Source organism: Lepidochelys olivacea (assembly GCF_965140295.1).
Source record: "Lepidochelys olivacea isolate rLepOli2 genome assembly, chromosome: 23".
Taxonomy (NCBI): Eukaryota; Metazoa; Chordata; order Testudines; family Cheloniidae; genus Lepidochelys; species Lepidochelys olivacea.
This window is the reverse complement of record NC_140433.1, coordinates 5,635,850-5,649,494: the sequence shown is the minus strand read 5'-3', so window position 1 is coordinate 5,649,494 and position 13,645 is coordinate 5,635,850. Positions and strand designations below refer to the sequence as shown.

Genomic DNA, 13,645 nt, shown 5'->3' with positions numbered 1-13,645 from the left:
CCAGGGGCCGCGTCCCTGACTCTTATGGGTTTCATGGCTCTGTTACTGGGGGGGGTTGTTGAAAAGCCCCAGCTCCCGGATTCCTGGGATCCTGGGAGGGCCTGAGTCGCTCCTTTTTTAACGAACGAAGTTGAGCCGCTCGTCAAAGTCCTGGGCCCTGGGACCTTCCAGCTGGCAGTAGAAATTGATGGAGTCTGGGATTTTCTTTGATGCAGCCTTGTTTTCTGACCGAGAATGTACATAGGCCTCTTTAGCTAACACCAGACCCAAAATTGCTCTCTCCAGCTTTTTCCAGGGTCTCTCTCTCTCTCTCTTTCTCTCTCTCTCTGTTTCACACACACACACACACACACTTACCCCCACCAACCTCAATGGGCGTCTAACCCAGCCCATAACAAGGATGCACCCAGCTCATAAGAGAAGATTCTAGTCTTGAGGGCTGCTGAGAAATGGGCAAATGGGAGGCCCCCGAAAGCTCAGATGACTTGGATCAGCTTGGGCAGCCCTGGATTTTGTTGTTACTCTCCTGAGGATTTTGGGGTGCAGCTCTAGAGCGGGGATGCCTGAGCCAGGCTATGCTCTGCCCCACCCCGCCGGAGCTGGATTCGCCCTGTGGCGCTGACAGGCGGAAATGATCGTGGGTGGAGCCGGTGGGTCTGGCTCTGGCGGGCACACAGGGAACAGAGCTGCCAGGCAGGGGTTAGAGTGGGCATCGGCCCCGCCTCGGTTGTCTCAGATTCACGGCTGCGCGCCCGTGAGAGACTGAGGACTCACCTCTCTCTTGGCCAGCCACAGGAACTCTGCTGGCCCATCCAACACCCAGGCCTCTGCCGGCGAGCCGGGGGAGTGTGGAACTGCAGGGGGATTCTAAAAACAGCCCAAAAGGGGCAGATCAGGGGATGGAGCAGAGGAATTGCCCCCGAAGCTCCGTCCGTTCCCTGGGGGGGGGCGGGGGAGGGCTGGTATCCCACAATGCCCTGCATAAATCTCCCAGAAGGCAGTGCACCAGACGGCAATGGGGTGGCGACCCACAGGGCAGAGCAGCTTTGGCCAGCGAGGACGCTCGGGCTCAGCAAAGACGGCCGAGTGCCCTGCGTGCCAGTCACGTGGCAATGCCAGCGCAGGGCAGCGATAGCCATTCCTCCGAGCCTTCCCTGCCCCGACTGTGTGACCCAAGGGTTCAGGCAGTGTCAGGGGAGCCAGGACTCTTGGGTTCTACTCTTAGTGCCACCACTGGATTTTTGCTCCTACGTGCCTCAGTTTCCCCTCTGCCCAGTGGAGGCTAACGCTCCTGGCCCGGGCGCAACGCTGTGGGTGCTGCGTGGCTGAGCCGAGCAATGTCTATACGGGGGGTTATGCTGGCCTGGTTAGAGCTGTGTAATGACTGTGGTGGTTGGTTTCCCCCTTTGGAGCAGCCTTTCTCAGTCTCGCTCCACCTCCCCACCCCCCCGCGGGGAGTGACCGATTGGCAGCCAAGTCCATTTCCAGGCATCAATTGTGCAAAAGATCAGAGGTGCTGATCCGCACGGGGGTCTTCGTGCGTTAAGTTGGGGGGGGTCCTAACTGACCTTTGACTTCATACATGTCGGTTGCCCGCGAGGGTCACCTCCAGCGGAGGTCAAAGGACAGCTCGGTTTCTGCCCCGTCGCTCTCCTGCCCCAGTAGATCCCTCCCCCTCCTACTTCAGTCACAGCTTCTCAGGGGCTCTGCAGCCCTGGGGTCGTGCTGGCCTATGGGGCCATGGGGCCAACCAGACACAGATCAGGATCCCCCTTCCCTTGGTCAGGCTAAGCCAAACGGATGCGGTTCAGGTGGGTGCTGGAGCTGGTCAGCGTATATCCGCTTCTAGGTGTCTAGTCACGATGTGGGGCAGTTGGTTTGTTATTGTAGGGTCTCGCGGGAGCCACGGGGGTGCTCAGAGGTCTGAGCCTGTGCCTGCTGAATTGTTATTGTAGGGCTGCGCGGGGGGCTGGTTGGTCGTTGTAGGGCAGCAGAGGGGCAGAGTACACTGATTTGGGGAGGGGAAGGGCTGTACATACTAGCTTGTTACTCTGGCCTTGCTGAGGGTTATGGAGGCTGCACAAAGCAGATTGTTACTGTAGGATAGCTTGGGGACTGTTGACGTTGTAGGGTTGCTCGGGGGCTGTTGACGTTGGTTTGTTATTGTAGGGTTGCTCGGGGGCTGTTGACGTTGGTTTGTTATTGTAGGGTTGCTCGGGGGCTGTTGACGTTGGTTTGTTATTGTAGGATTGCTCGGGGGCTGTTGATGTTGGTTTGTTATTGTAGGGTTGCTCGGGGGCTGTTGACGTTGGTTTGTTATTGTAGGATTGCTCGGGGGCTGTTGATGTTGGTTTGTTATTGTAGGGTTGCTCGGGGGCTGATGACGTTGGTTTGTTATTGTAGGGTTGCTCGGGGGCTGATGACGTTGGTTTGTTATTGTAGGGTTGCTCGGGGGCTGATGACGTTGGTTTGTTATTGTAGGGTTGCTCGGGGGCTGTTGACGTTGGTTTGTTATTGTAGGATTGCTCGGGGGCTGTTGATGTTGGTTTGTTATTGTAGGGTTGCTCGGGGGCTGTTGACGTTGGTTTGTTATTGTAGGGTTGCTCGGGGGCTGTTGATGTTGGTTTGTTATTGTAGGGTTGCTCGGGGGCTGTTGACGTTGGTTTGTTATTGTAGGGTTGCTCGGGGGCTGTTGACGTTGGTTTGTTATTGTAGGGTTGCTCGGGGGCTGTTGACGTTGGTTTGTTATTGTAGGATTGCTCGGGGGCTGTTGATGTTGGTTTGTTATTGTAGGGTTGCTCGGGGGCTGATGACGTTGGTTTGTTATTGTAGGGTTGCTCGGGGGCTGATGACGTTGGTTTGTTATTGTAGGGTTGCTCGGGGGCTGATGACGTTGGTTTGTTATTGTAGGATTGCTCGGGGGCTGTTGATGTTGGTTTGTTATTGTAGGGTTGCTCGGGGGCTGATGACGTTGGTTTGTTATTGTAGGGTTGCTCGGGGGCTGATGACGTTGGTTTGTTATTGTAGGGTTGCTCGGGGGCTGATGACGTTGGTTTGTTATTGTAGGGTTGCTCGGGGGCTGATGACGTTGGTTTGTTATTGTAGGGTTGCTCGGGGGCTGTTGACGTTGGTTTGTTATTGTAGGGTTGCTCGGGGGCTGTTGACGTTGGTTTGTTATTGGAGAACCCTGCACATATATGTGCTGCCTTCACACACACTCTGCACAGCTCCACCCACCCCTTCACGCACACTGACATGCACCTATCCACAGGCCAAGAGCCCGAGCCAGCCCCGCTGAGGTGGGCCTTTGGGGTGGGGAGGGCAGGGGGGATCATTCGCTCCCTGATCTGCCTGCCCACCAGGGGCTGCCACACAGTGTGGAACAGCCCTGAGAGGTGAGGAGGGGTGGGGCAACTGAGGCATGGGGCAAGGAAGTGACTCATTCATTGTCCCAAAGGGAATCTGTGGCAGAGCTGAGGGCAGAATCCAGGAGTCCTGACTCCAGACCCCCTCTAACCACTGTACCCCACTCCCCTCCCAGAGCTGGGACTAAAACACAGCCCCTCCCCATCCCCGTTCTGCCCTCTAGACCCCACTCCCGCCCCTCCCAGAGCCAGGACAGAACCCAGGAATCCTGCCTCCCAGCCTGCCCTGCTCTGATCACTGGACAATGCTCCCCCCACGACTGTCACTTTAGACAACTGCTTGAAGAAGCTAAAAGATAGGAGTTGGTTCAGCCCTTGGGGTGCCCCCCACTCCTCATGCCAAGGGAGGGATCTTATCTGGCGGGAGGCACCTTTCCCCTACTCCCCAGAGGTGAGTGACTGATTAGGAGGCTGGGGCTGGACTTTGGCCCCCCAGCCCAGGGGACGTGGGCTTCGTGTTTGCCTTCGACCCGTACACCAGGAGCTGAGCCATTGGGAAAGAGGAGATGGCTGGTGGGGGGGGGGGGGGCTACCCAGGGCACAGGGGCGGGGGGGGGTGTGCATGTGCACACATGCACGTGTCCCTGCTGCCCCCTGCTGGAGGGGACGAGCCCTGCTCTGAGTGTGAGTGCACGTGGGATTGTGTGCACACGCTCTGTGTGTGTGTCTCTCTGTCTGCCCCCTGCTGGGGGGAGGGGGTAACGAGCCCTGCTCTGTGTGTGTCTCTGTGTATGTAGGCAGGGGTGCTGTAGCCGTGCCACTCCCAGGATACCAGCGGTTCTCCGCCGGGGGCACGCCTACCCCCGGGGGTACACAGAGGTCTTCCGGGGGTACCTCAACTGACCTAGATATTTGCCTGGTTTTACAACAGGCTACCTAAACAGCCCTAGCGAAGTCCATGCAAACGACAATTTCATACAGACAATGACGGATTTATACCGCCCTATGCACTACGCACTGTAATATAAGTACAAGATTTATATTCCAGCTGATTTATTTTATAATTACACCTCTACGCCGATATACCGTGACCCGATCTAACACGAATCCGGCTATAACGGGGTGCAGCAGCGCTCGGGGGGGGCGGGGCTGCGCGCTCCGGCGGACCTCCAACACGCTGCTCTGAGCGGCGTGTTAAGGGTGCTGGGCCGGGGCCGAGGGGTCGATAAGGGGCAGAGGGTCTCGGGGGGCGGTCAGGGGACAGGCAGCAGGGGGGGTTGGATGGTTCGGAGGTTCTGGAGGCGAGGCGGTCAGGGGACGGGGAACGGGGGTGTTGGATAAGGCGTGGGAGTCCCAGGGGGCCTGTCAGGGGGCAGGGGTGTGGATAGGAGACGGGGCAGTCAGGGGACAAGGAGCTGGGGGGGGTTGGATGGGTCGGGGGTTCTGAAGGGTCAGTCAGGGGGTAGGAAGTGACTATTAATAACGGAAATGCTCGAGGCCAAAGCAAGTTTGATATAACGCGGTTTCACCTATAACGCGGTAAGATTTTTTGGCTCCCGAGGACCGCGTTATATCAGGGTAGCGATGTATATAGTTAAAAAATGAGAAAGTCAGCCATTTGTCCGTAACAGTGGGGCTGGGACACTTTTGTCTTTTTAGGTCTGATTTTGTCAGCAAGTTGTTTTTAAGTGAGGTGAAACTTTGGGATACGCCAGACAAATCCGACTCCTGAAAGGGGGACAGTCGTCTGGAAAGGTTGAGAACCACTGGACTAGACAGACAAGGTGGGGGAGTCAAGCTTTCTCTGTTGGCGAGGGAGTCAAGCTTTCAAGCCACACAGAGCTCTTCTCCAGGGCTGGGAAAGGGGCTCAGAGCATCCCAGCTACATACAAGGTAGAACAGATGGTTTAGCATAAGCAGTTAACACAGATTTCAAGGCAGAGTGGCCCATTTACACCCCTGCAGTCACAGGGACACAAAGAGGGGTGGGTGGGTTACCGATTGCTGGAATAAGCCATAAAGCCAGTGTCTCTGGTCAGTCCAGGCTTTCTGGTGGCTAGCCGTGTTAGGAATGTCAGGGCCTGTCTACACTGCACACTGAAGTGGACCTATGTTACTGCAGTAATTAATGTGGTGGGTCATGTCCACGCTGCTCTCCGTCTGACGTAAGAGGGGCAGTGTGGGTGGCTAAGAGCCCAGGCTGTCCCCTGGGCTCTCGGCTCCCCATTCCCTCCTGGCAGGGAGCTGGGAACCTGGGGAGCAGCAGGGCTCTAGCTGGAGCCCCCCGACCCGCTGCGGGGTGACAGCCGGGGCAGTGAGCAACTTTCTTGTCAATTGCCGACACAGAGCCGTGATATTGGCAAGAATGCCAGCCAAGGGCCCATGAGGGTAAGGCCCTGTCTACACAGACGCTGCGTGGTGCTAACACCGACGGGAGCCCTACGCCTCTCGTGGCGGGGCAGTTATCAGGGTTGTAGGGCGCTGACATCGGCAGGACACGGCCATAGGATGGACGCTGACATCATTAGGCAGCTTACGTGGCCCGAATGCCGGGGTGCAGCCCAGGCCGGAGCTCCCAGGCCAGCCGTTAGAAGGTGTTGTGCAGGTTTATTGGAGGTCGAGGCCGGAGAGGGAGGACGATCGCTGTGTGGCCAGGGCTCAACCCCAGGGGCAGGGGTCTGGCTGGTATTAGCCTGGGGGAGTTCACTGGAGAACGCAGGGGCTGTCTGGTTTCAGGGGCACTGATTGCACTGGCTGAGGTAAACCACACATTGGGCTCGGCACGCGTAAGACCCATGGAACTGGAACGGTGCCTTGCGTGGGGCGGGGGGTGTCTAGCCATGGGGATATGGCTGTGGATTTTGCATCTGTTGTTCTACCAGGACGCCTGGTTCTGTCCCCAGCTCTGGGAGGGGAGTGGGGGCTAGTGGTTAGAGCAGGGGGGGCTGGGAGCCAGGATGCCTGGGTTCTCCCCATAGCACTGGGAGGGAAGTGGGTCTAGTGGTTAGAACAGGGAGGCTGGGAGCCAGGACGCGTGGGTTCTCTCCCCAGCACTGGGAAGGGAGCAGGGTCTAGTGGTTAGAGCAGTTACTGACTCCAGCTGAGACTGCGCCCCATGTTGCTGCTGCCCCTGCCAGGGCTAGTGGTTGGAGGGGTCTGGGACGTGTCAGGGGGAGGGACAACCCTGAATCTCCTCCCCCATCCTGCTGAGGTTCCCCAGGAGCACAACGGCCAGGAGTGATGGGGTGTTGGGGGCCTGGGCACTGGGCGTGGGATCCATCCAGCTCTGACCAAGAGGGAATCACAGCTCCCCAGGGTTTATTGGGCAGTAATGGGGGGTGGGCTGTGGGGGCCTCCATCCTGGCTGAGACCGCCTGGGGCTGGGGTGAAGCAGAGACTGGAAGGGCCTGGGGGCTGCAGGGGGAAGGCAGGGCAACACTGGTTCACGGGGGCTGGGGGTGGAGAATCGGGGAGACACACCGTCTCACTGGGAGAGCGCAGGGGGACACACTGGCTCACCGGGGGAGGTCGGTGGGGGACATACTGGCTCACTGGGGGGGTGAAGTGGCCCAACCCCCTGTGCACTTTGGCCAGCGCTGTCATCACTGAGCCCCCAGGCAGCACAGCCCCCTCCCTGCCCCCGCCCTTGGCCAGGCTGGGGACAGGGCACCCCCACTGCATCCCCATGGCCTGGCCCCTCTAGCCTGCTTTGCACTGACAGCCCATGCCCAGCCCTGCCTAACAGGGCGCAGCCAGGGGAGGGGCGAGCACAGGACACTGCTCCGGCCCCCCAGGCAACACCCCCCCTGCCCCCAGCCCCCCGGACAGACTCAAGCAGGGACACAAGGAAACCACCACATGACAGCCCAGTGCTGGGATCAAAGGGGGTTTATTGTCCCCCCGTGACACAGGGCACACCCACCCCACAGCAGATATCCCAGGACTGGGGGCAGCTCCCCCATAATCAGGTTCTCCTTGGCAATCAGTCTCCCCAGAGCAGAGCTGGATTTGACAGAAAGACAGATTCTGGTCTCTGCGTCAAACCAGAGTTTGAGGTACACATCCCAGCTGGGGGGGGTGTGTCAAATTCTGGCTGAAGATTTGGGGAGGGAGGGGGACCAGTTTGCAATTGGGGGGGCTGGAGTTTGATGGGTGCCCTGTAACAACAGGGTGGAGGAGGTGCACAGCCCATAGGGGGACCATCACCCCCAATCTGGGGGCCCCCCCAATGGCAACTCCAGGCCTCTTTGCACCACAAATGGCTCCGTTGCGATCAGATGCCCGAGGTCACGGTGGCTCAAGGGGGCAATGTTCTGGTGCTGCCCGGCCCTGGCGTTGGCGCCAGCCCGAGGGGGGAGCATGGGCCGGCTCAGCTCCCTCCAGGGCACTGCTGCTGGTTGGCTGCTCCTTCAGAAAGTCCCGCCTTTCCCTTGCCCGCCGGTTCTGGAACCAGATTTTCACCTTGGAACAAACAATAGCAACAGTCACCGCGAACGTGGCCCCCAGACAGACCGGACCGGACACCTCCCTGGGTGCCATCGGCCCCAGCGCACAGAGAGGGAAACTGAGGCACAGAGCCAGGGCTGCACAGCAAGCCATGGGCACAGTTGTGAATTCAGCCCAGGAGCCCTGATCCCCAGAGGCTCACTCGGGCCTTTTGGATACCCTCCAGTAGGGGGCGCTGTGGGAGCAGGAAAGCTAGTGCCTACGAGTCACCAGGATCCTCTGGCAGGGGTCATGGACAGGCTGGCTGCCCCAGGGCACCCCCTGCTGGGGGATCCTCCGCACCGAGGGGATGGCTGCCCCTCTGGTGTTCCTTGCTGGGGGATCCCCTTTGCTGAAGGGCCAGCTGCCCCAGGGCGCCCCCCACCAGGGGATCCGCATCGCCAACAGGTCGGCTGCCCCTCAAGCACCTTCCGCCAGGCGATCCCCCTCACCGATGGGCCGGCTGCCCCAGGACTCCCCCTGCTGGGGGATCCCCCTTGCTGAGGGACCGGCTGCCCCTAGGACGCCCCCTGGGGGATCCCCCTCACCAATGGGCTGGCTGTCCCAGGGCACCCGCTGCTGGGGGATCCCCCTCAGTGAAGGGCCAACTGCCCCAAGGACCCCCCCTGAAGGATCCCCCTCACCGACAGGCCAGCTGCCCCCTGCTCTAACAGGTGCTGATAACTGAGAGGATCCGTCTGGGGTTAATTCCCCGCCCAGCTCCCCCAGGCTCTGCCTGAGCCAGAGCCTCCTACCTGGGTCTCACTGAGCCCCAGCAGAGCCGCCAGCTCCCCCACCTGCCTGCTGCTCAGGTAGCGGGTCTGCCGGTAGCTGCCCTCCAGGACGCCGATCTGGGCCGCGGAGAACGGGACGCGGGGCCTGCGGGGGGCCCGGCCGGGGCTGCCCCCGCACTTCGCTTCTGCGGGGAGGGGAGAGGGGAGAGGTGAAGCAGGGGCCTGCACAGCAGCCGGAAAGGAAGGACCAGGGCCGCCAGCCCCCCCTTGCTGTTAATATCAGCCCCACATCTTTCCTTCTGGAAGCCACAGCCCCAGTGCGGTGCGAGGGGGCGCTGTGCAGCAGGGGGCGGGGGGCTCGGCAGGGGGCGCTCTCCCCTGGCACGCAGGGCTGGCCCCAATGGGGCACTAGGGGGCACTGTGCTGCAGGGGCTCAGCAGGGGGCGCTCTCCCCTCGCACTCTGTGTTGGCCCCAGCCTGTTGCCGGAGGGGCTGAGATCCTGCTCACTCAAGCTGCTGGGGGTATCTGGGGGAGCCGGGGTGAACCCCCACCGTCCCAGCCATGCCCGGTGCCTCGTGGCGCTGCCATTCGTGGATGGCTGCAGGGCTTAGCCAGGGGCCCGGGCCACAGTGGGGCTCACCCCAAGGGCTCAGGAAGGGGAGGATCTTACTTGCCAGACGAGGCGGCTTGAAGCAGGAGCAGTGGATCCAGGCGTAGCCCGGCGGGGTCGCCCCCCACGCCACAGCCCCCTTGCCGAGTTCCTCCTGGCGCCCCCCTTCCCCCGTCCTCTCCGAGCCGCCCAGGGCCAGGAGGGAGCAGATGGAGAAGTCGGCCACCCGCCGGGGGGGCTGGGCTGGCCGGGCTTGGGGGAAGCGTAGGGCTGGATCCAGGGGTCCTGCTGGGGGGGCAAAGCCGGAGACCCCCTGTCTGAGGAGGAGGGGCCAGGAGGTGAGCACCCTGAGCTGGGCATAGTGCTCCAGGCTGCTGATGCTGAAGCTACCCATGGCCCCTGTGAGTAGGACAGGGAGACAGAAGAACCCAGGAGAAGGAGGGGGGGTGTAGAGACCTGGGGGCAAGGGTATGAGGTGGGGATGGAGCCCTGGGAGCCAGAGGAGTGTGCACTGGGGCAGGAGGGCTAGCCAAGGGAGTGCGGGGTAGGGGGGTAGCAGGGGGACTGGGGGGCAGGGGGAGCAGAGCCCTGGGGTCAGGGAGGCCAGCCAGGGGAGTGGGGGGCAGAGCCCTGGAGGATGGAGGGCCGGGAGGGGGAGTGGGAGGGTGCTCGAGAGGCACTGGCTGAAGCCCCGGCCCCTATTTAAGGGCAGAGCGCTGGCCAGAGGAGCTTTAGCGGGATTTACGTGGGACCAATCAGGGCGATAGGATCACCTGGCAGCAGCGAGGGGAGAGGAGGGGCCAGGGACACTGGGTTCCCAGTGTGGGGGTCCTGGGAGCTCTGGGCCTGAACCCACGGGGAATGTGGTTCCACCCCAAACCTCACAGCTGAACGCTCCCCCGGTGAGGGGGGCTGTGACAGCACATGGGGAAGGGGGCTGCTGGCATCTCAGCACTAATGAGAGTCAAGCCCTGCAGTGAACTATGGATGGGTTTCAGGGATCCCTCGCCTGGCGCTGAGATGCAGCCACCTCTGGGGTGAAGCGCAGCAGCTGTTTAAAAGATGCAGCAACACCACACTGCTGGTTGGAACCGAAAGTGAAGGAGGATCCCGTAACCCAGCTCACAACCCCCGCCATGCGTTTCTAGCCCTGGGCTCCCCACGCAGCTGTGCCAATGAGCTTCACTCCCAACCTGCAGCCCCCTGCTAGCCCAGCCCTGGGTTCATCGGCTGGCATGTGGGGCAGGGGGTGGGGGTTGATAATGTGACAAGCTTTCTCCCATGAGAATGGGCTGAGAACTGTAAACTCATTGCCCCTCTGCCCCTGCTCCAACCTGAACTCCAGAGCTCGGGTTCCCAGCACAGGCCCCCTGCCCTGGGGCCAGTGTGCCTCCCCCCTTCAGCTCCCACCTGCTTTCCCCTGGCTGTTTACCTGCCTTTGGCTTCATCTCTCCCCAAAGGCTCCTGTTACCCTGCCACTTCTCCGGTGCCCCGGCCGTTGTCAGGAGAACGCTTGATCCAGCTGCTGGTTTCGGGATTAAGAAGAAGCACAAAAGAGTCTGCCAGCCAAGGGGCCGCAATTGACTAATTACCTGCTCGACCTCTAATCCCCGGCGGGGAGTGCTGGGGCGCACGTAACCCAATCGCACCCTCTTCCCATTATACAACGGGGCTCCTGGGAAACTGACTGACGCAGGCACGGTCGCCCCCCCCCATCCCACCCCCGTCTCGGCCTCTCGGCAGGGAGAGATTTGCTGAGAGCAGAGGGCTCCCTAATCCAGCAGACAAAGGCAGAGCAAGATTGGATGGCTGGGAACTGAAACGAGAGAAAATCTGGCTAGAAATAAAGTGCAAATTGTACAAAGGGAGGGGAATTAACCATTAGAGAGAACCCAGGAGTCCTGGCTCCCAGCCCTGCTGCTCTAACCCACTAGACCCCACTCCCCTCCCAGAGCTGGGTTCCAGGAGTCCTGGCTCCCAGCCCCCTTGCTCTAACCCACTAGACCCAACCCCCCTCCCTGAGCTGGGGAAGAACCCAGCCTCCCCTGCTCTAACCAATAGAGACACCACTCCCCTCCCAGAGCCAGGGTTAGAATCCAGGAGTCCTGAACAATGGTGTTGCCGGCACCCAGTGCCGAGAGGCTGAACAACAGCTTGAGTTGGTTCGTTACCCGGTGTGCTGCACCCAATAATCACAACGGGGTGGAGAAGCAGAAAAGTTTATTTGCAGCTGCAAAAAGGTACAGGGAGAATAAAATCTCAAATCCTGCACCACAGAGCAGGAAGTTACACCGGCTTTTATACATCCTTTTTTCCAGCATACTTGTCCAATAGCAAGCTGCCCCAAGTATCTATATAGCCAGCCAATCCAGTTCCCAGCTAGTTCCCTGATTCTCTGTATCATTTGTTAAACTATACATAAAGCTGCTTTATTCAGCATTGTTCTTCCATATCTCCCCTGTTTGGCCTTGCTTAGTTTCAGGCAGTCTTACTCCGCAGCATATTGTTGCAGATTCTCAGCATAACTGCTGTGTGTGCCTCCAGGCAGGGGGGCCAAGGACACTTGGGCCTAGTACGCAGAGCTGCTGCGAGTGCCTCCAGGCGGGAGGGGGGGCCAAGGACACCTGGGCCTAGTACGAGGGGGCTTCATCGACACTCGTGGTCTTCCATCCCCTCGAGTTACCTAGTGGCCATGCCCCAGTGTCCCCAACAACTCCCCCCTTTGAGAACACTCAACAGCCTTGGCTCTGAGTTTTCTCACTTGGGCTACTTATTTCTTTACAATATGACTTTGCATAAGCACTTTAGGATAGCCCTGAAGAGAATGACTTATTAACGTTTGCCAAAGGGCCCTGACACATGATACCGCACAGCATAATACCAGTAATACAAGCAATACAGGAAAGAGAAGTTTCAATAGCAGGCTAAATAAACCACCAAGCCAAGACGACAAACCCCAGCCTGAAAACAAGGTTTGCAACCAATCGTTTTCTGGGGCAGTATAGGCAACCTGTGCTCCGGCTCGGGCATGGGCCTCAGCCTGAGATCTCATAACTGCTATCATTTACATATACACACCATCGGGGCCCGATGAGGGCACAAACCCCTCCTTGGGATGCCAAGATAGTCCAAAGCCAGCCTGTTTTGGAGGGAAAACGTCCTGAGCTGCTGTACCTCTTTATTTAATGTTTTTACTGCTGACCCTAAATCACTAACCGAGTCCTCTAACTCTAAGGCCACTTTCTCAAATACCATCTGCAGCCTTACAGTATAGCGGCCTATGCATGCCATGGCTGGCCCAGTAAACAGTGGCGCTATTCCCAGTACAGAGCACCCTACCAGCTTCTCGGTTGTGAGGGGATTCTTCATCTTGCCCTCTAATGCCGTAGTCAGTCGCCGCAGGGTCTTTTCTCGTGACTCAACAGAGGTGTCTCGGGCATTTCTAATCTTTCCTTTGGGCAGTGTGGCAGTTATGGAAAGATGAGGAACTCCATGAGCTATATAACAGCTACCTGTCCAGTTGGCTGGCTGCACCTTGTAAGCCTTTCGGCCACATACAAAATAGTGACCCTGTAGGGCCCAGTAAGGACTGTTTCTTAAGGGGATTCCTGGGATATTTAAGGCTGCTTTTCCAAACAGTTCATATGCCCCTAGGGGGGCATCCCATCCTCCTGATTGGGTACAAGTGGGGGCATTTCTAATTGTGCCATTCAAATTACACTCGCCATAGGGACCACTACAAACCCACCATTGGCTTGCTACATTGGAGATATTAACTGGACAGCAAGTTACATTTCCAAACCCCTTTTTTGTGGTAAGATTATTTGTAAGAGTTTCCCTAAAAGGGGAGGAACCATTACACCCACACTGCTGGCCTCCCCTCTTGGTCTTTATTTAATACCCATCAGCCCACTGTGTAATAACACAGGAGCTCTTTTCCACAGGATGCCCATAGGGATCAGATTGGTTTTACGTAAAACATAACACTCCCTCAGTGAGTACTGCAACTGAATACTCCTGGTCCTGATAGGTGGCTTGCTGTAAAGAGGTCTTGTTCCAGAACGGTGAGTCCGTTCTTTCCTGCTCTTTGGTGGTGGCTAATTCTGCTAGGGTCAAGGGCAGCATGTCAAGGGGCATTCCCGTTTTGGGGGATAGTGGAGTTGGAGCACATACCCAGCAATCAGTCTGGTTTGTTAAAGTAGCAACATGGTGTGCAAGCAAAACAAAGGAGTTATGCTCCCGATATGCACAGTTTGGAAATACCAATACAAAGAATAACAATGTTACCCAATTAATTATTACCAGAGTCTTCCCAACCCAGGGTCTCCAGTACCTGCGTGGGCCCATTTTAGCATTAAGGTGCCCGCTATTTGTGTCTTTTAAACAGTAGCTTTAGCCCGAGATCGTCACTAGATGAGGAGTCAGCAGGTTGGATGGTCCACTGTTCTGC

The 13,645-nt window shown here is 58.6% G+C and overlaps 1 protein-coding gene across 2 annotated transcripts; it reads right to left on the bottom strand.

Annotated features, from left to right (window-relative positions):
* Nucleotides 1–7,238: 7,238 nt before the first annotated feature.
* LOC311511574 (homeobox protein Dlx2b-like) lies at nucleotides 7,239–11,179 on the bottom strand. Of its 2 annotated transcripts, none has more exons than XM_084612270.1 (3): nucleotides 10,628–11,179; nucleotides 8,606–8,769; nucleotides 7,239–7,826 (listed from the first exon to the last, which is right to left on the bottom strand). In XM_084612270.1, exons 1-3 carry the CDS (start codon nucleotides 10,641–10,643, stop codon nucleotides 7,653–7,655), a joined length of 354 nt encoding a protein of 117 aa, XP_084468396.1. In that variant the 5' UTR covers nucleotides 10,644–11,179; the 3' UTR covers nucleotides 7,239–7,652. The 2 variants fall into 2 exon arrangements, with proteins under 2 accessions (XP_084468396.1, XP_084468397.1); XM_084612271.1 differs by having other exon boundaries at nucleotides 8,648–8,769.
* Nucleotides 11,180–13,645: the final 2,466 nt, after the last annotated feature.